The sequence below is a fragment of the Mytilus galloprovincialis genome, chromosome 10, assembly GCF_965363235.1.
Source record: "Mytilus galloprovincialis chromosome 10, xbMytGall1.hap1.1, whole genome shotgun sequence".
Lineage (NCBI taxonomy): Eukaryota > Metazoa > Mollusca > Bivalvia > Mytilida > Mytilidae > Mytilus > Mytilus galloprovincialis.
In genome coordinates, this window is record NC_134847.1 from 54,644,403 (window position 1) to 54,666,083 (window position 21,681).

General features: G+C 33.1%; 1 protein-coding gene across 1 annotated transcript in view; it reads right to left on the reverse strand.

Moving 5' to 3' along the window:
* The window catches only part of LOC143047867 (uncharacterized), a 55,028-nt gene extending 35,701 nt beyond the window's left edge, over nt 1–19,327 (reverse strand). The window contains exons 1-4 of the mRNA XM_076221182.1: nt 19,210–19,327; nt 18,338–18,454; nt 9,176–9,255; nt 6,771–6,869 (exon numbers count right to left, since the gene is read on the reverse strand). Coding sequence (XP_076077297.1) covers nt 6,771–6,869; nt 9,176–9,255; nt 18,338–18,454; nt 19,210–19,259 — 346 coding nt within the window. The 5' untranslated portion in view covers nt 19,260–19,327. The remainder of the gene's footprint in view (nt 1–6,770; nt 6,870–9,175; nt 9,256–18,337; nt 18,455–19,209) is intronic.
* Nucleotides 19,328–21,681: the final 2,354 nt, after the last annotated feature.

A 21,681-nucleotide genomic window follows, 5' to 3' on the forward strand; every position in this document is an offset into this window, starting at 1 on the left:
GGCTACTTGACAAGCTAACTTAAAAACTAGTTTATTTGTTATAAAGGCTTGTAATGTATGACTTATCAAAGTTTTTGTGTGAATTATAGTAATTGAACTTTGTTTTGATTTTTGTAGGTGTGCTTTATCCTTTTGAAGTTTGGTGCATGGAATCGCAGATGATATCAACTTGAATCAAACATATTGAAGGATTGATTACGATTACGCAGGAACGTTTCTGAAGAGCTTTTTGCTAACAAAAATGTGACATAAATGTACTTGTGTAGTTATGCAACAAGTTAAAGAAAAATACACAAAAAATTATATAAAAAAGATCTGAAGATTTTGAGATTTTGTGCATGCTGCTTACTATTTGATGTAAGAATATGTACATAATTTCCAAAGGAATGTCAATTTCTTTTAGGGAAGATACTTGTAGCTGTTGTAATGTCGACTGACAATTAAGTGATATAAAATTAAGACTTATAGCTAAATGGTCAGCTAATTTCTGAAATGTGGATAAATGATACATGTACTAATAATAAAATATTAATTTATACATCATATATTCATATTGTTGTGATTTGGATTCTTATACAAACACAGGTAAAATAATTAGATATTAGTTGTTTTGGACCTCTTGGCATTAGTCACTCTTTTTGTCATGAAGCTTTTCAGTTGGTGTCACTGGAGACTTCAGACAAGAAATGCTGACAGGTTGCTTTGATGAAGTTTGAGATTTTTTGGTTGATTCTTGTGTTCTCTGTTTGTTACTAGACACGAATAAGGTTATTTCAGCTTGACTTAGTTTACTAGTTTTTTTTACTGTTCTTTTTTTTCCGTTTTCGTGGATCAGCTACGGGATTGATAATAGATTGCGACTGTCCGTTGTCATCTTCACATCCAGTAGTTGATACACCTCCAAACTCAGCAGCTGATGCTCCCTCACGTCCGGTAGCTGTTGCACTTTCACATATTTAATCATTGTTGGTTTTGACTGATATTTGTGTTGCATCAGTGCCAGATTGCGATTCAGAAGTTTCATCATCTGCATCACTTGTTTCATGGCTTTCTTTAGTGTTTTCTTTATCTGATTGATCTGGTGCGTCTGAGAAAGTATCTTTGGTGCATGCATTTTGTTTGTGACCTTCTTGTCCGCATGACCTACATACCCAATCATTTGTACAGTCTCTTGTTTTATGACCTTCCTGCAGACATTTTGAGCATTTCATATTTTGAGGGTTGTTTCTAGGCTGATATCGATAGATGATGGTGGCTCTATATTTACCAATGAAAATGGATCTTGGGATGTGCTCTGTTAGTGGTCCATCACAAATGATGATCCTGTCTCCTGTTAGACAGTTTGACACTTCGTTGTTGTATCTGAGCCGTTCACGCATATTACTCAAAATTGAGCAGCCATGTTTTTCCATCTCTCTCCCTAATTATTTGTCCGTCGTCTGCTGAAAGAGGTACATCTTTTACTCTTATACGTATATTGTTGACGTTTTCGTGTGCAGTTACACGTGGATTTCTGGAGTAAATCCAGATTGATTTACCACGAAGTTTGAGGCATTTGGATATGAGAATATCTCTTTCAGCTTCGTCATTCAGGTAAATTCTCCATAAACCTCGGATTCTTTGAAGACCAGTAATTGTTCTTTCTGGTACTACTTCACCGACAGCTTTGTACATTTCAGGGTGAGTCAGGTAAAAACATTTCAGAGTCTCTCCATCCGATATTGACCCAAAGACATTTGTTTCCTGTATAAATACAGGTTTAACACTAACCATGTCTGAGGATTCAATTGTTTTAGGGTCTGTTTTTGTTTTTTTTGCGTAGGACGCCATTTTGGGTTCACTTTGTTTATTGGATTTTGCCATAACTTTCCTGAAATCAGCTTTCCTAAAGTTGTTAGTGCGATATTAAGTCACTTATAGGTTAGCTCTACATACTAGCAAGCAGCTATAGTACTGTGAAGTAAATGTCAATGAGAAAACAAAGTTAATTACGATTTGTTTCCCTTTAGTGGTTACACACCCGTTACCTTAGTCAAGGGCCGTAATCCAACTTCGATCCTACAAATTAATGTAAGATACAGTCACAGAAAATAATTATATTTATAAGTACGTCTGAGCCAGTGACAACCCTACAACAGATTTATCAATCGGATATATATATGTAACACTCAGAAACGTATCCTTCCCCCAAACGTGTCCGGTTCCCTCAAACGTGTCCACATCACGTCATTGAACTGTAACACTTGTCTTGTTGCAAAAGGGCGCAAAAGCGTGTCATTTGTATAAACGCCCAAACGTGTCCAATCCCCCAGACGTGTCAATATCAAGCGTAATTTGGTTATTGCTACTTCATTAACGTATACTTATTTTACCATTTCATTAAAATTATAGATAAGCTACGTTATTTTTTTTTAAACCGGCAGTATAAACTGGGTAAAAGTGGGGGCTGCATTTCGGATATGTCGTATGTAAATTGTAAGCAAATATGTTTAATTTAACTGTATTATTACCTAATAAAGAGTTTTGTACTGTTACCTGGTAAAATGTCCCTTTCTCTGCACATTGAAACTTTTCTCTCTAAATATGCATGAAATACTGGCAACTGGACAATACGCAATCAACTGTCTAAAATTAATTTAAACAGTACAACTGCAAAAATATTAAAAATTGTATGTTCTCTCTAAATATGCATGAAATAGTTGCAACTGAACAATACGCAATCATCAGTTTAAAGTTAATTGTTATAGTACAATAGTAAAAACATTAAAACTTTTAAAACTATTGTTGGCTCTAAATATGCACAAAGTACTTGCAACTGGACAATACGTAATCAACAGTCTAAAGTTTATTTATACAGTACAAATTAAATTTGCAATTAAAACCGGGGTTAATCACATAACAATCATATATCAGTCTCTTTATCGTGTGTCTTTAGCGATGCTAGACACCTTTAATTTAAAAAAAAACCAGATAACTAGTTTATGATTTGATAAGTTCTTATAATACACATGAATTCAAATGGACAACTGTTGATAAAGTGAAAAAAATGCTGCTGAGAGCCCGCCGTACAATAATTGGATAAATATAAAAGGCATCATCGGAGTTTAATTAGTACAAAATAATTTACAAAGTTAACGATTAATTCAACGCTAGAATTATTTGTATGTTCGCTTTGAATGAGTATGAAATACTTGCAACTGGGCAATAAGCAATTTCAGTCAAAAGTTAATTTACAATTACAGATTAAATTTGGAATTATGTTAATCATTGAAAACCGGCATTGCACTAACTAATGCTAATAAATGACAACTTCATCACCTGTGTGCCCCATAATAAAATTGCCGTAAACGTTATCAGCGATTTCATTTAGGAGATAAATGTATTAGCGCTAACAGATGTGAGACGTTCTGGCGTGTAATAATGGACAAGTTTTGGTGAATAACAATATTATCGGACACGTTTGGGGAACATTGAACATTATGGACACGTTTGGGGAGAATAGACACGTTTGTGTGTGGGGGGGGGGGGGAGGACAAGTTTGGGAGTGTTACATATATATATATATACAAATTCACTGTAATATATATATATATATATATATATATATATATATATATATATATATATATATATATATATATATATATATATATATATATATATATATATAGACGTTTTAAAAAACAGAAACACGCAGTTCAAGATAAGTTAGTTGTAAATTTGTCATCAATTGAACTAACTGCCTCGGACGAAAAACTACTGAATAAAGGCCTTAATTTCTGTCCAGTTCCAGCAACCGTCAATAATTTACAACTTGAAACAGATGTAGAAGCATTTGCCGGGCATTTTTGTTTGAAAGAACATTTCAATAGACAACAGAAGAAAAATGTAAAAGAAGCCGGAATGAATGAATCTGATTATGAGAGTGACGAAGAAGACAAATGCATCCCAAAATTTAAAAAGAAAAGTACATGGAATCCACCTAAAAGCAAAAAGGATAATTTGAAATCGTTTATAACATCCGTCAAAGCTGAAGTCAGATCTTCAATCAGTGGTAAACAAGTGCGTAATATTTCAAAGTCAGAAAGCCAAGCCATGATAAACTTAAAAGACCGTAATGAAACTATTATCAAACAAGCAGACAACGGAAGTGCCGTTATTGTGATGAACAAGACAGACTACATCGAAGAAGGAAATCGTCAGCTCTCCAACACTAAATTTTATAAAGAATTACCATGTGATTCAACCAATGAAATCAGCAAAACAATTAATGACGTCCTCTCAACAATGAATAAAGATACACAAATTGATGACGATACGTACCATTATCTACTCCCAAACGAAAACTACACAGCCGGTCGATTTTACCTTCTTTCAAAACTCCACAAAGAAGGGATTCTAGGGAGACCTATTGTATCATCCCACCGAAAAAATTACAGAATTTATTGATTACCACCTTATACCACATGTTAAACAACTACCATCTCATATTCAAGATACAACTGACTATTTGAAGAAAATGAATTCCTTAAGTCCTTTACCTTATGACACAATTTTGGTTTCAATGGATATGTGTTCTTTATACACAAATATTCCAAAAGACGAAGGAATAGCCGCGTGTGAAAAAGTATGTAACACTCGAAAAGATAAACATCCCCAAACTGACTGTCTGGTTCAATTGCTCAAGCTAGTGCTTGAAAATAACAACTTTATTTTCAACAAGCACTTTTTACTGATGGACGGAACTAATATGGGAACAAATATGGCACCTTCTTTTGCCAACATTTTTATGGGGGATCTCGAAGAACGCATTTTTTTAGTGTACCATACAAATCCTTGTCATGGCTCTGTTTTATTGATGACATTGACATGAAATGGAACGATACTGCAGAACATTTACACGATTTCTTAGATCATTGCAATCAGTTCCATCAATCAATTAAATTTTCATTTGAATTTTCAAGCGAGAAAATTGCTTTCCTCGATACCACCACTTTTGTAAAAAAACGGGGTCATGACAAATGATCTCCAAACAAAGAAAACTGATAAACACCAGTTCCTTTCCTCAAAAAGTTGTCACCCGAAACACAGCTCCAGGAGTATACTTTACAGTCAAGCCATCAGACTAAAGCGAATTTGCTCTTCGGAATCCAAAATAAACTAAACAACTAAAAACTCAACTGAAATCAAGAGGATACAACACCAAAAACATCACAGACGCTTTTGAAGAAGCCACAGAAAAAAATCGATATAGCCTCATGGAATACAAAGATAAGACGACCCGCGCGGATTTAATTCCATTTATTGTCACCTTCCAGCCCGATTTGACAAATATTTCATCTACTATCCGCAAGAATGGCGTCTTATCGAAAATGACTCTTCCTTAAAAGAAATTTTTCCATCACCTCCTGTTATTGCCTATCGCAGACCCAAAAATATCAAAGACCTACTTGTGACATCAAAAGTAAAGAAACAAGAAACTTCTAAATTTGGGTGCTACAAACAATGCAGTAGAAGCAATTGTAAGTGCTGTAAAGTCGCCAACACTGACCACTCTTTCAGCAGCACAGTAACAAAGCAGCGATACAACATCTATGTTACATCTAATTGCAAAACGGAAAATAGTATTTATATTCTTACTTATGGAACTTGCAAGCTGCAGTATATTGGTGAAACAGAAACTAAATTCAACATCAGATTTAACAATCACCGATCGTCTTACACAAAAGGAAGAAACTTTCCAATTACGAGACACCTCTTAAGAACAGGACATACTTTTGATAATATCACCTTTTAAATAGTTGAGGTTAACCAAAATTGGGTCTCCGAAAGGAGAAAACAGAGAGAAAGTTTCTGGATGCACAGCTACGTACTCTTGAATCTGATGGACTTAATAAGAGGGATGAAAAACAGTTCTACCCAAAACCAAAGGAATAAATCCTGAATTTAACTATATTTAACTAAAATAGCTATTTGTTTTGATTTAAGAATTGTTATATGTACAATAAACGGCAAAAATATGTTTATATAGATAGACCATCAATAAACTTTTACACATATTTTGTGTAGCTCAAGCTACAAAGATATTTTTTGTCATGCATCCGATTTCACCTAGATAGATGCACACGCCCGATGAAGCTAATTTGTTTAGCGAAATATTACGTGAATAATATATAAAATTTAACAACTAATTTTATAACACTAATTAGTGTGTTAAAGTTACATTCTTAGACATTTATAATTTAATTTAGTGACCGCATCAATTTATCTACAAACTGATCCACACCTAGATAGATTGAATGTTGATTGTTGCTATTTTTAGACACTATATATATAAAGAAAAGATAAACAGCGACGCCCTATTATATGATTGAAGGGCAAAGACTAATACTTTTGTAGGAAAATTGCAAAAAATACTTATTTGCGAATAGAAAATATAGACATTTCTCTGTTTTAATTATGTTTATTACAATTCGATTTGTATTGTTTAAAATGTAGACAGCTCCAAAATGAATAAAGTTATTTATAGAAGGGACAAAATACCAATCAAATTACTGTAATTGTACTTATTTTCGCGGTGTATTTATTTTCACGAATTTCGCGGTTGGTTTATAATCGCGAAAATAAATACACGCGAATCTAAATCAAATTTTTCAACTGAAAGGCAATAATTATAAAATCACGAATATAAATACTTGTTTGAAATACACAATTCGCGAAAATAAGTACCCGCGAAAAAAAAGTACAAGTACAGTATGTCTTAAGCTTACCATTACAATTTAGAATATAAGGCCTCGGACTACAGATGCAGTTGTCGGGTGAGTAGCAGATCTCTCCACTTGGACAACTCGTTGAGCCATGGAAACCATCTAAAAAATAGATTAAAAATTAACATTCACAAATTGGCCATTGGGAATTGATATGTATCACAGGATGAGGCGGAATGCATCATAGAGAAAGTATAACACATGAATCGAAAACTAACACACAATGCAATGACAAAAAAAAAAGACTAAGCAAAAGACAAACGACAGTCTACACAAGACAAACGAGAAAAAGCAAAAGTAAGCAATGAGATCACCACCCAACTTTGTATACTTAAAGGTGCTCCGGAACGATAAGAAGATCCTGCTGTAAATATTGCACCCGTCGCTTTGCTCTAGTGACTTGATCCACGGTTATAAGTCTTATTTTGTACAATTGATGTATCGTTCAATGCTGATTTTGCAATTCCTTAACTATATATTTTACAAATTTCAGTCCAAGTTTTTATTGATTTGAACATAGGATATCATATAGCATTTTTCATGTACACAGATTTTTGTTTTGGATACAAAAAAAATTAAATTGAGATAAAATTATAGATCTATGCATTCAAAGCAACGTGAAACAAATGTTAGCCAAAAATTAAAAAGAAAGACCTAAATCAGTGTAAAATTAATGTTAAGTTTTTCTAATAAATAATAAGGTTACTATCCTCTGTAAAGCTTGTTCTTTAACATGCTTAGCGTAAAATAAACAAAACGATAGTCAAAAAGTAGAATAACACGATTACCTAGCTCCAAGGGAATTCAATGCAGAAAAGGTTAAACGAATTAGAAATATCTGTTATACTCCTCACTTGCTACATATATTCCTTATGTAGAAAATGATGAATTTAACCTGGTTTTATAGCTAGCTCAACCTCTCACCTGTATGGCAAACATTTAGAATTTCATTATTCCAATGTGTGCACAGAACAATATAGGTAAAGTCAATATTCTCCATGCACCTATGAACTAATTATATCGTTAAGAGTGTGGGTTGAACGTTCAAATATATTCTTCCTACAATAACATCTTTGCTATAATTGTAATATATCTGAGACCAATTCTGTATTCGTGTATTGTATACATTAAAAATTTACAGTCATTATACCGTTTTTCGTTGCTTTAATGAAACACTTTCAAATTAACCACATTTGACTCAACTATGTGTGGAACACGCTTTCTGTGATATTCTGTATGGGGATATTTCGATGTAAATATTGCGACATTTTAGTTTCATTATATGGAATAACCGTTTCACAGATGCTATCGGATATGTTCCTTACGTCGTAACTACAATACCCTTTCCCTTTCATGAATGTGACTTACCGAATTAGAATATTTACCAGATTTGTTATAACATGAGCAACACGACGGGTGCCACATGTGGAACAGGATCTGCTTACCCTTCCGGAGCGCATGAGATCAACCCCAGTTTTTTTTTGGAGTTCGTGTTGCTTATTCTTTAGTTTAAATTTTATATGTTGTGTCATGTGTACAATTGTTTGTTTGTCCTTTTCATTTCAAACCATGGCGGTCACCGCGTCAGTTTATTTTTGATTTATGAGTTTGACTGTACCTCTGGTATCTTTTTTCCTCTTCTATGATATACGAAACTCGTTTATCAACAGCACTATTCCGTTTAAAAGAGAGACCAAAGATACCAAGGTTTATTGCTTATTTTTTTGAAAAACTAGCACATGGACCGCAAGTTTTTTTTCTTTTGCAATCAATCATGTAATGTTTAAAAAACACTCCGCCAAAATTTAAGAAAAAATCAACGATAAATTTTTTTTTTTTTTGCCCGCAAAATTATTGTCAATTTCTTTACTTTAATAATAGTAATATAAATTCAGAAAATATTAATTTGGTTTAACCTTAAACTGTGAATAGTGATTCCATTGATCAAGTGGACGTTCCCCCCCCCCCCCCAAAAAAAACCCGGTTGACTTATGATTCTTCGTTCAAAAGTATTAATACTTTCCTCATTGATGACATTTCAAGGTTTTCCCTTCAAATATGCATATTTCGAAACCAAATTATCTAAACAAAAATAAGTCATAAAGGTATATTTTTTTTTGCATATTTCAAAAGTACACATTGAAACTGACCTTGTTCTAAAATTTCAAGAACAAAAATCAATGAGGGATATCTACTGTATCGTATGACCTTAATTGCTCTTTCGATCAAAATTCAATTACTAGGGTTTCACGTAGGGTTTATGTTACACTTATTGTTGCAACAGCAGACAAAGTAACTTTATGTTACTTATACTGATAAAGCTGTTATTTTTTAACAAGATAATGCTAAAATGAATCCATGCCCGTTAGCAGATTTTGCAGATTTAAAAAAAAAAATCCTTTAATTACCTTGTGAGCAGGATTTCCCTTGATATCCATCACAGCATATTGTAGAACTGCACTTTCGATAATATGGTGTGATATATGTCCTAAAAAAAAGCATATAATTAATTTGCAATTTTTTATCTGATTGTTACAATGTCTGTATTCGATAATGACCATCTAGGCTTGATATAAATGACATCTTTAGACTTTGGTAATTACCAATTGTATAATATTTCTGTGTTAAAGTACAGTGATTGATAAACAGTCAGGATACACGTCGGCGAGGCAGCAACGGTTTTGTTTTTATTTGCACTATATTTACCGACCTAGTTCTTTTTTTCAAAGAGAGTCTAAAGTGAAGTGTTTGAAGGTCTTAAATACATTTTGGTACCAGCACTCTTTTTTAATTTATAATTTCGCTGATGGTTTATTTATATGTATGAACCAATTAAATGTTGTGTACCCGCCGGCAAAAATAAGGAAAAATGTCATGGCCCACATTTTATTGTTTAGAAATATGAGCACTTTCTTTTAAAAACCTAATGAAAAAAGTAAAATCACAAAAATACTGAACTCCGAGTAAAATTTAAAAATATGAGCACTTCCTTTTAAAAACCTATTGAAAAAAGTCAAATCACAAAAATACTGAATGTCCAAAATAGGGGTACAGCAGTCATCATTGTGTAATTATCTTGATAACTACAAAAACAAACAAATATATGAGCAAATATTTACCATGGCACAATAACACAAAGAAGGGATGTACAAGTACAGAGTCCCATCATATATATATATATATATATATATATATATATATATATATATATATATATATATATGTAAATAAGAAACACTAAAAAGGCATAAAGACATTGGCATCGACAAGTCATGTCTTCTTTGATTGTCTATAACTTTAAAAACCCCGGGATGTGTTTTAGTTGATTTTAGTCTCTTATGCATGATTTTTAATGTTTGTTTGTTTTGGCTTTAAACTAGCTGTCAGTAACTGCGAGTACCTTCAAATCATACTTTCTTGTTAATTTGACCTGTTGATACTATTTGTAATGCTTTTTTGTTATTTAATATTAACATGTATCTGTTCTATATACAAGCTTTGATTGTTTTGGATTACTACACATTGTTACTTTGTTGTTGATATTCAACCCACATGTGTTATATATTTAGATATATATGTTTTATATATGTGTCATTTATATGTTTTACGGAATTGTACAAGTGATGTCCGGAAACGCCTTTTGTTTTACTCTCTCTTTTTTATTATAGCTGTCGTTAACGTAAGATGTAAAGATATAAAGACAAGGCCCATATCGTACACATGTACCAAGTTTTAGATTAGTTTTATTGCCCTACAAGAAATTTCTTGGTATTCCTAAACAGCAGATTGTATAGACAGAAGAGGAAGTATACTTAACAACAAAATTATTTTCATTTACTTGTGTATAATTGTAATTTAATTCGTTTAAACGGGCAGTGCATTAGAGTGAAATTAATTTCTCCTGGGTGTATTCATCAATGTAGCATAGAGAGCGTTGGGTTTTCCCGCTTCACAATTGATTTCGCGTCATATTATTGCCCATGTAATGATTCAGCACGACACCGTCAATCTGAAAAGTCGAATTTTCTTGGTAGATTTCATCTTGAATTTGGCCATGGATCCAGAGAATCCAATACCACTTGAAGAATCTCTTGATGTTTCATTACAAGACATTTTCAGAGTTGTTAAAAACAAGGTGACATTTACTCTAAACTCCGTCAGGAGTTCATTGATTTTAAGGGGTCCACATAAGCTGTCTTTCAGTTGCAGGTTAAAAAACTCAAAGAAGATAATGAATACCACTGGAAATATGAGGGTAATAAAATGCAGCAAACACTTACTTCTGAATTTGTAGAAGACCATAATCAAGTAATTTGGGCTATTGAACATTGTAAATAAAGGCAACAGTAGTATACCGCTGTTCGAAATTCATAAATCGATAGAAAAAACAAATCCGGGTTAAAAACTATAACTGAGGGAAACGTATCAAATTTAAGAGAAACTACGACACAACAGAAACACTAAATCAGACTACGCACTTGAAACATATTGAGACTCTATTTTCTGTGTCTGTATTAAGTTTATTATCATACTTAGTTAATTGAATCATGACATGTTACAGTGTATGTTCACCTTTTTGGTCTTTGGTTGTAGCATATTGAATTATCTCCCATTATTCGAAACCGCGTTATTGTTCGCGTTATTGTTGAATAGTCCATTTGCCAATTTCCGATTTGATTCTGTTATTACACATTTTTTAAACAAATTACTTCCCTTTGTCAATCGTAGACTGGCTCCATACCGGACACATTTGCAATGCAAGGCATGATGAATTCAAAGTGATGTATCGGCGGTTTAACTTACTTTTCATAAAAAATAATTTCGGATGTCAAAAGTACTTAGCTTAAAGATTACTCACATTACGCACAGGTAAATTTGGCGTTTCTACTACCTCTCCATTGTAAATAATAATTAATGTCCCTCATAAGGGAGACAACTTAAGAGCCGCCGTGGTGTAGTGGTTAGTGCATCGGACTACTAACACAAAGGTTCCTGGTTCGATTCCCGTCTGGGATGAAAATTTTAGGGACTGAATTTTCGGCGCTCCCTTGACACCATTTGCGTGTATGGTCTTGAGGAAATGATGATAGTCCGTCGGAAAGGGACGATAAATGGCTGACCCGTGTTAAGAGAGAGAGCCATATCTCTTGCACGTTAAAGACACCCTTGTAGATTTCGAAAAAGAGCAGGCTAATGCCGCTTCAAGGCAGCACTCGCAAAGTGGAAAGGGATTAATATAAGTTGCAAAACTTGTTTCCCAATCCACTATAATTAAATATGTTTAAACTAACTTAAAAAGGATCTCTAATTACATGGTCAAAAACGGGAATTGGCAAATAGCCTATTGTGCACATATCAGGCATTTCCAGGTATAACAAAGAGATCCCTATTATTATTTCAAGTCCATATGTTATGGCAATTGGCATACATCAAATGATTATATATTTATTATGTGTAAATTTAGTGAAAAGTGAAAATTAAGGGAAAAGGGGAGTGTTCAGGTATGATTAACTTTGGGATATTAAATAACCCTATGTGGTTGTAGTTAAAATAACATGTATATAATATAGCAAGTTCCTTTTATTTCAATTATTTGCAAGGCAATGTCATTAAATATTTTGCCCTATTGATTTTTTTAAAAATTTATTGTGTGTTTTAAAGTCTGGTTAATTGTTTTGAAAAGATACATTGCTCATATGTTTTATCTAAGCACTCCATACCATCCAGACATTATTATTCTAATAATACATTACGTGAGCTAGTCCCCCTCCTTTCCTGATTAAAGTGAACACGTTTTGGGGTGTTTATATTATTTGACATTGGGGTAAGAGATGATTGGTTAATTAAAGACAAGATGCTTATGTTAGATGTTATGTATGTTTATATGTCGAATATTATGTATTCATGTATTATGGAACGCCACAGCTGTCTTATGTGGAACACTGATATTACTTTATGTTGTTTTATTATTACTTAATGATATGTTGTCTTTACTTAATATAGTTTTGACATTACGTAATGATGTTTTAATATAATATAACTCAATATGGAATAGTCATTACTTAATGATATTTCAATATTACACTATATGGTTTCGTATTGACTTGATATAGTTTTGTCATTACTCTATGGTTTTGTCATTACTTGATGTGGTTTCACCATTGTTTAATATGGTTGTGTCATTAGTCAATGTGGTTTTAACATTACTTGATGTGTATGTGACTTAACGTAATGTAGTTGTTTCATTGCATGATGTGGTTTTGTTATTTCGTAATGATGATTTGTCTATTCTTTATATGGTTTTACCATTACATAATGATGTTTCAAAATTTGACGATTTCACACTACTGGATGTGTTTGTTTCATTATTTGATGTGGTCTTGTCATTCTTTGATGTGGTCCTGTCATTCTTTGATGTGGTTATCCCATTACTTGATGAGGTAAAACCACGTGACCAATTCGGAAAAAACCTGTTCTATTTTTAGATAGATTTCCATGTTGTATGTGCCTTGAATGCGTGTGGCCATCCATCTAATTAGTGTTCAAATTAAAGTTAGGGTTACTGTTTGAGTTAAACTTTGAGTTAGTTTTCGAATTCAATTCTTGCTTAGAATTAAAGTTCTAGTTAGTAATGAGTTTCGAGTTGGACTTCTAGTTTGAGTCACATTTAAAGGCAGAATTCTAGTTACAACAATTTTGAATTTGAGTCACTTCTGGAGTTAGAGTTTGAGTAAGATTCGAATTTAAGTCTCATTTAGATTTATTAAGATTTGGAGTTGAAATTCGAGCTATTTTATATGTGTTTTTTAGTTCGTAATTAAATTTTCTATCGCAAAACAACGGTTTTTGCTCGGGCTTCCGAAAAGAGGGCTCCGTGATATGCGTACTAAATAAACAACGCTGCAGTATACAAAACGCAACAAAGGAGTTGAAATAAAGTTAGATGTGGTGTGATTGCCAATGAGACAACTATCCACCAGAGTTTAAATGCAGTGGATGTAAACAAAATCATATATAGGCAACCGTAAAACCTTCAACACTCCATATAGTGAGCAACAAAAGGCCACCATGCACTATGTTAAAAAAAAATCATTCGAAAAAGCTAACGGTCTATTTTACAAAAAACAAATATGACACATATTTATACAACGACAACAATTGAACTTCATGCTCCTGACTTGGGGCAGGTACATAAAGAAAGTGCACGAATGTGAGCGAACATTGGACTGTAACAGTAGTGTTACAGCACACAACACGAAAAAAAATGTAAACTAGCCGCACTCCACTCATTTAACCGCTTATACCCCCAAAAAGGACAATATTCAAATTTTCTACCAAAAGAGGAAAAATAATAAAAAGAAAAAACCCTGACCACATGCACACCTTCAATACATGTACAAACAGCTAGCAGGGTGATAAATTCCTAGCATTCAAACTGTAGGAAAAGTTATCTGGAATCGCCCTACTTATGCAAGTAAATTTCCCAAAAATGACAAAGTTCAACTTTCTCCCAAAAGGGCACATATTAATAAAAATTAAATCCTGACCACATGCAGAACACCTTCAATATATATACAAACAGACAATAAAGAGAAAATTTCCTAGGATTCAAACTGTTGGAGGAGTTATGCGAAATAACTTTATACCCATAATGGGACGGAAAGACGGACGGACGGACAGAGGTTAAACACTATGCCCCCAACTTTCAGTTGCGGTAAAGTTGCTGTGGCTTAAAAAACAGTTTCAATTGGCTGACTCAATAGATCGGTATGACTGGGTAATTGAAATCCATCGGGGTGATCTCGGGTTCCCCAAAAAGGTAAGGAGATTCTGCTCAACGTGTGGCTCCCGTAGTGTTATTCGCGAAATTACAAACCGAGTGATTTGGGTTTATTTGGAAGTTCACATTGGAGTAAAAGATGAAGGTATTATATGGTTACAACAACTGGAACATATCAGTCGTCACATGTGAAACAGATATTCCCAAAAATTTATTTTTCAATTATTGCGAGGTAGAATTCAATTGATTAAAAGTCAAAGATTGGTATTCGTATATATGTTCAAATGGTCATTAACGCTAAAAAAAAATCGGAGAATTCTTATTTTGTAGTATTGATGATTTGTCGCTTAGTCCGTGCCTCCTCTCCCGATTTTCCTGTGACTTTAGTGTGAGTTGATTTGAAGTGTCTCATTTGTTAACAAAAAAGTATTAGTCTTTTGATTTGTGTCGACCCTGCGACATTAATGTAGCGGCAGTGAGACACAACAACGTCGTCGAAAAGTGGCGTCATTTCGGGACCTTTTATAGCTTACTATGGGGTATGGGTTTTGCTCATTGTTAAAAACCATACAGTTTTGTTTTAGTTAAATAAAACCGTATTAAACTGTTTTGACATGATAAATTTATAACCTCCATGAAGTGTTTTAAAGTTTTTCCTCAATATCAAGAAAAATCATCTACAGAAAAACATTTTTAAAATTATTTTTTTGACCGATGAATGTACAGCCGATCATTATAACGCTTTTACACTGAAAGCAGCAATATCAGTCACACAAAGCGTTCCGTGGACTATTTTATAAATTTATTATAATACTGCTTCTATTTGAGAACTTCGAATCAAATAACAGGACCACGTGGTTTAGGAATATCCCAGTTTATGTCCGAAATACTGTAAAATAACTCTGTCGTTCTTCTTTTTCATGCCAAATAACTCTGAACAACCACTCGAACTTTAATTTGAACTTTAACTTTGGCGATACCCACCAAAGCACATTTAAAAAACGACATATTGAAATCTGTTAAAAAATAGATTTTTTTTCACATAATGCATGGTGGCCTTTTGTAGCTGACTATACGAAGTGTTGAAGGCTGTACGGTTGCCTATATATGATTTCTTACATCCACTGCATTTAAACTCTGGTGGATAGTTGTCTAATTGGCAATCACACCACATCTAACTTTATTTCAACTCCTATGTTGCGTTTTGTATACGGAAGCGTTGTTTATTTAGTACGCATATCACGGAGCCCTCTTCTCGGAAGCCCGAGCAAAAGTCCTTGTTCCGCGATTGAAAATTTAATTACGAACTAAAAAACACATATAAAATAGCTTGAATTTCAACTCCAAATCTTAATAAATCTAAATGAGACTTATTTTCGAATCTTACTCAAACTCTACCTCAAGAAGTGACTCAAATTCAAAATTGTTGTAACTAGAACTCAGCTGCCTTTAAATGGGACTCAAACTAGAAGTCCAACTCGAAACTCATTGCTAACTAGAACTTTAATTCTAAGCATGACTTGAATTCGAAAACTAACTCAAAGTTCAACTCAAACAGTAACCCGAACTTTAATTTGAACACTAATTAGATGGATGGCCACACGCATTCAAGGCACATACAACATGGAAAACTATCTAAAAATATAACAGGTTTTTCCGAATTGGTCACGTGGTTTTACCTCATCAAGTAATGGGATAACCACATCAAAGAATGAGAGGACCTCATCAAAGAATGACAAGACCACATCAAATAATGAAACAAACACATCCAGTAGTGCAAAATCGTCAAATTTTAAACATCATTACGTAATGTTAAAACAATATAAAGAATAGACAAATCATCATTACGAAATAACAAAACCACATCATGTAATGAAACAACTACATTACGTTAAGTCACATACACATCAAGTAATGTTAAAACCACATTGACTAATGACACAACCATATTTAACAATGGTGAAACCACATCAAGTAATGACAAAACCATATTGAATAATGACAAAACTATATCAAGTCAATACGAAACCATATAGTGTAATATCGAAATATCATTAAGTAATGACTTTTCAATATTGAGTTATATTAAAACATCATTACGTAATGTCAAAACCATATTAAGTAAAGACAAAATATCATTGAGTAATATTAAAACAAAATAAAGTAATATCAGAGTTCCACATAAGACAGCTGTGGCGTTCCAAAATGTATTGCTGTTTCATTTGGATCAGCACAAAGTTGTATTCTTAAAAGCTTGTTTTCATTACAGTCTCAAAAGCAGCAGAACATCATCAAACATACAAACAAGAACATCATCACTACATGCATTCTTCATAACCCACATAACACACCCCAAACCTCGTTCACACAGTCACAAACAGTACATCATTAAAACAAACTATAAAAATTTGATTAAAATTGAAAAAGGAAATGGTTAATGTGTCAAAGCGACAACAATCCGACCATAGAGCAGGCAACAGCCGAAGGCCACCAATGGGTCTTCAATGTAGCGAGAATTCCAGCACCCGTAGGTGTCCATCTGCTGGCCCTAAAAATATGTATACTAGTACAGTGATAATGGACGTCATACTAAACTCCGAATTATACACAAGAAACTAAAATTAAAAATCATACAAGACTAACAAAGGCCAGAGGCTCCTGACTTGGGACCGGCGCAAAATTGCGGCTGGGTTAAACATGTTTATGAGATCTCAACCCTCCACCTATACCTCTAGCCAATGTAGAAAAGTAAACGCATAACAATACGCATATTAAAATTCAGTTCAAGAGAAGTCCGAGTCCGATGTCAAAAGATGTAACAAAAGAAAATAAATAAAATGACAATAATACATAAATAACAACAGACTATTAGCAGTTAACTGACATGCCAGCTCTCGACCTCAATTAAACTGATTGAAAGATTATGTCTTCGTCATACGAATATCAGGCACAATCCCTCCCGTTAGGGGTTAAGTATCATACTATCATAAAAGATATGAGAAGAACACAACCCGTGTCATGCCAATAACTGATTTTTGAAAATAAATGTGTTTAGTTCCGATGCAAAGACCCTATAAGTGAATCAATATTAAAAGCCAAAATATGCAATCTTTAATGACCTGACAACAGTATCGTAACTATGTCCCTTCTTAATAAGACTGTTTAAAGGTTTTGTAAGCTTTTGAGGTGAATACTGACATTTTAGTGCTTTGTAAAGAATATTACCATAAAAAATTGGATGTGAAATACCTGAACATATAAGATGTCTGCATGTTGAGTTATATTTACGAATTATTTCCTTATATCGGTGATAAAATTTAGTAAATGTGTTGACCAGTTTGTGATATCGAAAACCCTGGTGTAATAATTTTTTAGTAATACATAAATTTCTCTCGCTAAAATCTAATACGTTGTTACATACACGAGCGAATCGTACAAGTTTAGATATATAAACACCATAAGATGGTGACAAGGGTACGTCACCATCTAAAAATGGACAATTAACGATAGGAAATGAAAAATCATGTCTTTTATCATAAATTTTTGTATTAAGCTTCCCGTTAATGATATAGATATCAAGGTCGAGGAAAGGGCAGTGGTCATTGTTAGTATTAGCTTTATTTAAAATAAATTACTCCTAAAGCTCCTACATGCATGACTTTCAGGCTGTTGAACGCTTTTGAAAAAAATCATTTGAGTATGAAAGAACTTTCGAACAAAAATATAACAAACATAAAAAAAATCACGAAGACAATTTATATTGCTAAAAGTATATTCGTTACTTTATTACCTGTTTTTAGACCAATACATACTACTCCAAAAAATGCAGTCTACAGATATAATTTCTGAGGAATAAGCGTCTGTCGAACATGAAAAGTAATGACCCCAAAAACCTGCATCAGAAAAGCTGAAATTGAAATAAAATTGACAAACAAGGGTTGAAATAACTGGCATGTTAAAGAGTTAATAGTGAGTTATGCTAATTATTGCTTTACCGACATTGAATCGGAGTTCCTATTAAAAATCTTAATCTGGTTACGTGTATTTCTGAAATTCTTATAAAATACATACACTTATTCGTTGATACTAAATATTACAACAGATTCTTGTAATCCTAATTAATTTTTAATTAGCAATTCCACATTGATCACTTTTGATAACATGAACTGCATTACGAAACGAAATAAAATTTCAAAACTTACTTGATTCATGAGTGTAAATGAAGTGTGTTTATATTTTTCTTTTAGTGCACTGAATTTGTCAATACTGGCTGTAAAATGCTTTCCTATGAAATGCATAGCCACAGACGTTTACCATATCGACCCATTAAGTCTTATTCCGTTAGGAGTGTATGCAATTCTCTTAGATTTTGTATTTTACCTAGAAATAACTCTTCTTTGTACATTTATTGACTTTACGTTATCTATTGGCGACTTAACTTTTCTTTCAATATAGTCAGAATTGACGAACATATACATGCACATTGAAAGAAGCCTTTAAATGGTTAATTTATTTAAAAGTAAATATCCTTAAGTTATAACTGAAAAAGGTTTATGATTTCTTTCAAAAGGCCATGATCATTAACTGAAATAAAATATCATCTTCGCATGCACATCGAAATACATAAATAATCAATTTTAGATATACAAATGTAAATTTTACCTCCTGAAAATTGTACACCCAAAAAGCACTACAAACGAGTGCAGCTCCATGCTCTATCTAAGTCATAAATGAAGTCCCAAAAAAGTGAATGCTACGGTATACTTTACTTATGAAAAACGATATATTCGTCATCAAGTTGAGAAGAGGAAGACGATCCATGGAAACTCAAGATTTCAAACATTCACCTGCCCATTCATCTTTCAATAAATTATGTAATCCGTTACCACGTTAAAGGTAAATTCTTAAATAATCTTAGTATCCAAGTTTTTTCTGTTTTTCATCTCTAATCATGTTAACACAACTTGCAATTGATAAATGTAAAATTGAGTGTATCATATGCATGTTGTTAATTCTATTAGATCAAAAATGCTATGTCTAATCGAACTACTCTGTATTTTAGTATGCATTGACCATTTAAGAAAGGGGGACAAAAGATACCAGAGGTAGAGTCAAACTCATAGATAGAAAATTAACTGACAACGCCATGGCTAAAACTAAAAAGACAAACAGACAAATAATAGTACAGAAGACACAACATAGAAAACTAAAGACTAAGGAACACGAACCCCAACAAAAACTTGGGGTGATCTCAGGTGCTCCGGAAGGGTAAGCAGATCCTCCTCCACATTTGACACCCTTCGTGTTGCTATGTTATTACAAATCCGGTTGATAGTCTAATTCAGTAGGTCACATTCGTGAAAAGGGAAAGGGTATTGTAGTTACGACGTGAGGAACATATCCTATATCATCTGTCAAACGGTTATTCCATAACGGTCAACCAACTCGTGATGGTGTCCGTAAAATTTACGAAGAGATGATTTAACTTCACCATTTAGAACTCTTGGTTTAATAGATTCCCTGAGAGTATCCTCTATCAAGGACATTATGATAGGAAATACAAGCCTGGGAATATCGTATCAATTGGGAGATATGTACTCCGTATGCAGGCGCTGCTTTAAGGTTGCTACATAAAAATGGAAAGTTCATAATTGGGAAGCTGAAATCATCTCTTTTGTCGTAAAGTTTTGTTTTCAACCAACCCTAATTGTCAATTTCTAGATGTAAGTCAAGATATGAGGCAGATTTAGCTGTATCTGTAGTATCTTTTATCTCCAGTTGGATTGGATAGATTTGTTTAACATAGTCACCAAATTTTGTATTTTTTAGCGAGAGAACATCATATATATAACGGAACATAAAGTTAAAGGATATTGCTAACTTCATATCGTTCTTTCTAAGAAGTTACTGTATGAAGTCAGCCTGATAATAATAAAGAAACAAGAGGGCACACTTGGTTCCCCTTGGAATTCCGACAGTATGTTGAAAAACATGTCCTCCAAACGTAACAAATATGTTGGTAATCAAGAAATCAAGCATCTTGATAATGTCAGTTTCAGAGAATTTTTTGATTGAATCAAAGTGATTCTTTACAAAGTAGGGTTTATGCCTCCCAAAGACAAGATACTTGTATCTACTTTCGCCATTCTTTTTAATGAAACAAAGTAATACCAACTCTTTCAATTTGTCTTTTAGTTTGGAATGGGTAATACTTGTGTAAAGTGTAGGAAAGTCAAATGTTTTAATACTATTGCAAGATGAGCGAGTCTTAGATTGTATATACTCTAAAATATCTTTGGAATGTTTTAGTATACACATCTGGAAAAGGCAGTTTCACAAAAACTTTGGACCCCGGCTTTGATTGCTAATAAAATAGACCGTTGTTTGTAAGGACACTTATGTAGTTTAGGTATCCAATAGAGTGATGGAAGATCCAGTTCTTCATCTTTGGTTGAAATTCCATATACGTATACAATCATTAGGCGGAAAAGTAATGTATGTGAAAAAGCAGCCGATTCCTTATTCGATATTCGATATGCAGTATCCAACAGGCTGCTATCAGTTCTTTCGATATTGAAGTTTCGTAAGTTGAATATAATAAAAAAAATTAAACATTAATAACATTCAACGCAGGATAGTTTAAATTTTTACTATAGTTGTAAAAACTACATGAACTAAGAGATAAAGGAAATCTTTTTATTGACCGATTAAAGTATTCGTAAATTATCGTTGTCCTCAAATATAAACCCTTATGCAAATCGCATATTTCTCTTTGTGACCTTAAGATTAATAATATAATCAAGAATGAAAATTTTAAACAGGAAACAAACAGAAACGAACGTTCCACGAAGATTTAAAATTATAGATAAGAACAGCTATGGAAAGCCAAAAAATAGATATTTTCGAATAAATAAATCATGTAAATAATGTCAATAATCATCTAATCCAGGAACAGTAAGATCTTCTAAATTTATGGAGGACTCAGCATGCCAGTTTACTATTCAAAATGTATCGTGAAAACCTACCACTGAAAAACAGCGAGACCCATCTGGTCTTTCAGTATTAAAAAAAATGAATACTATTGTAGACTTTGTATATATACAGATACTATTAAAATAATTTCCCAGTATTTAT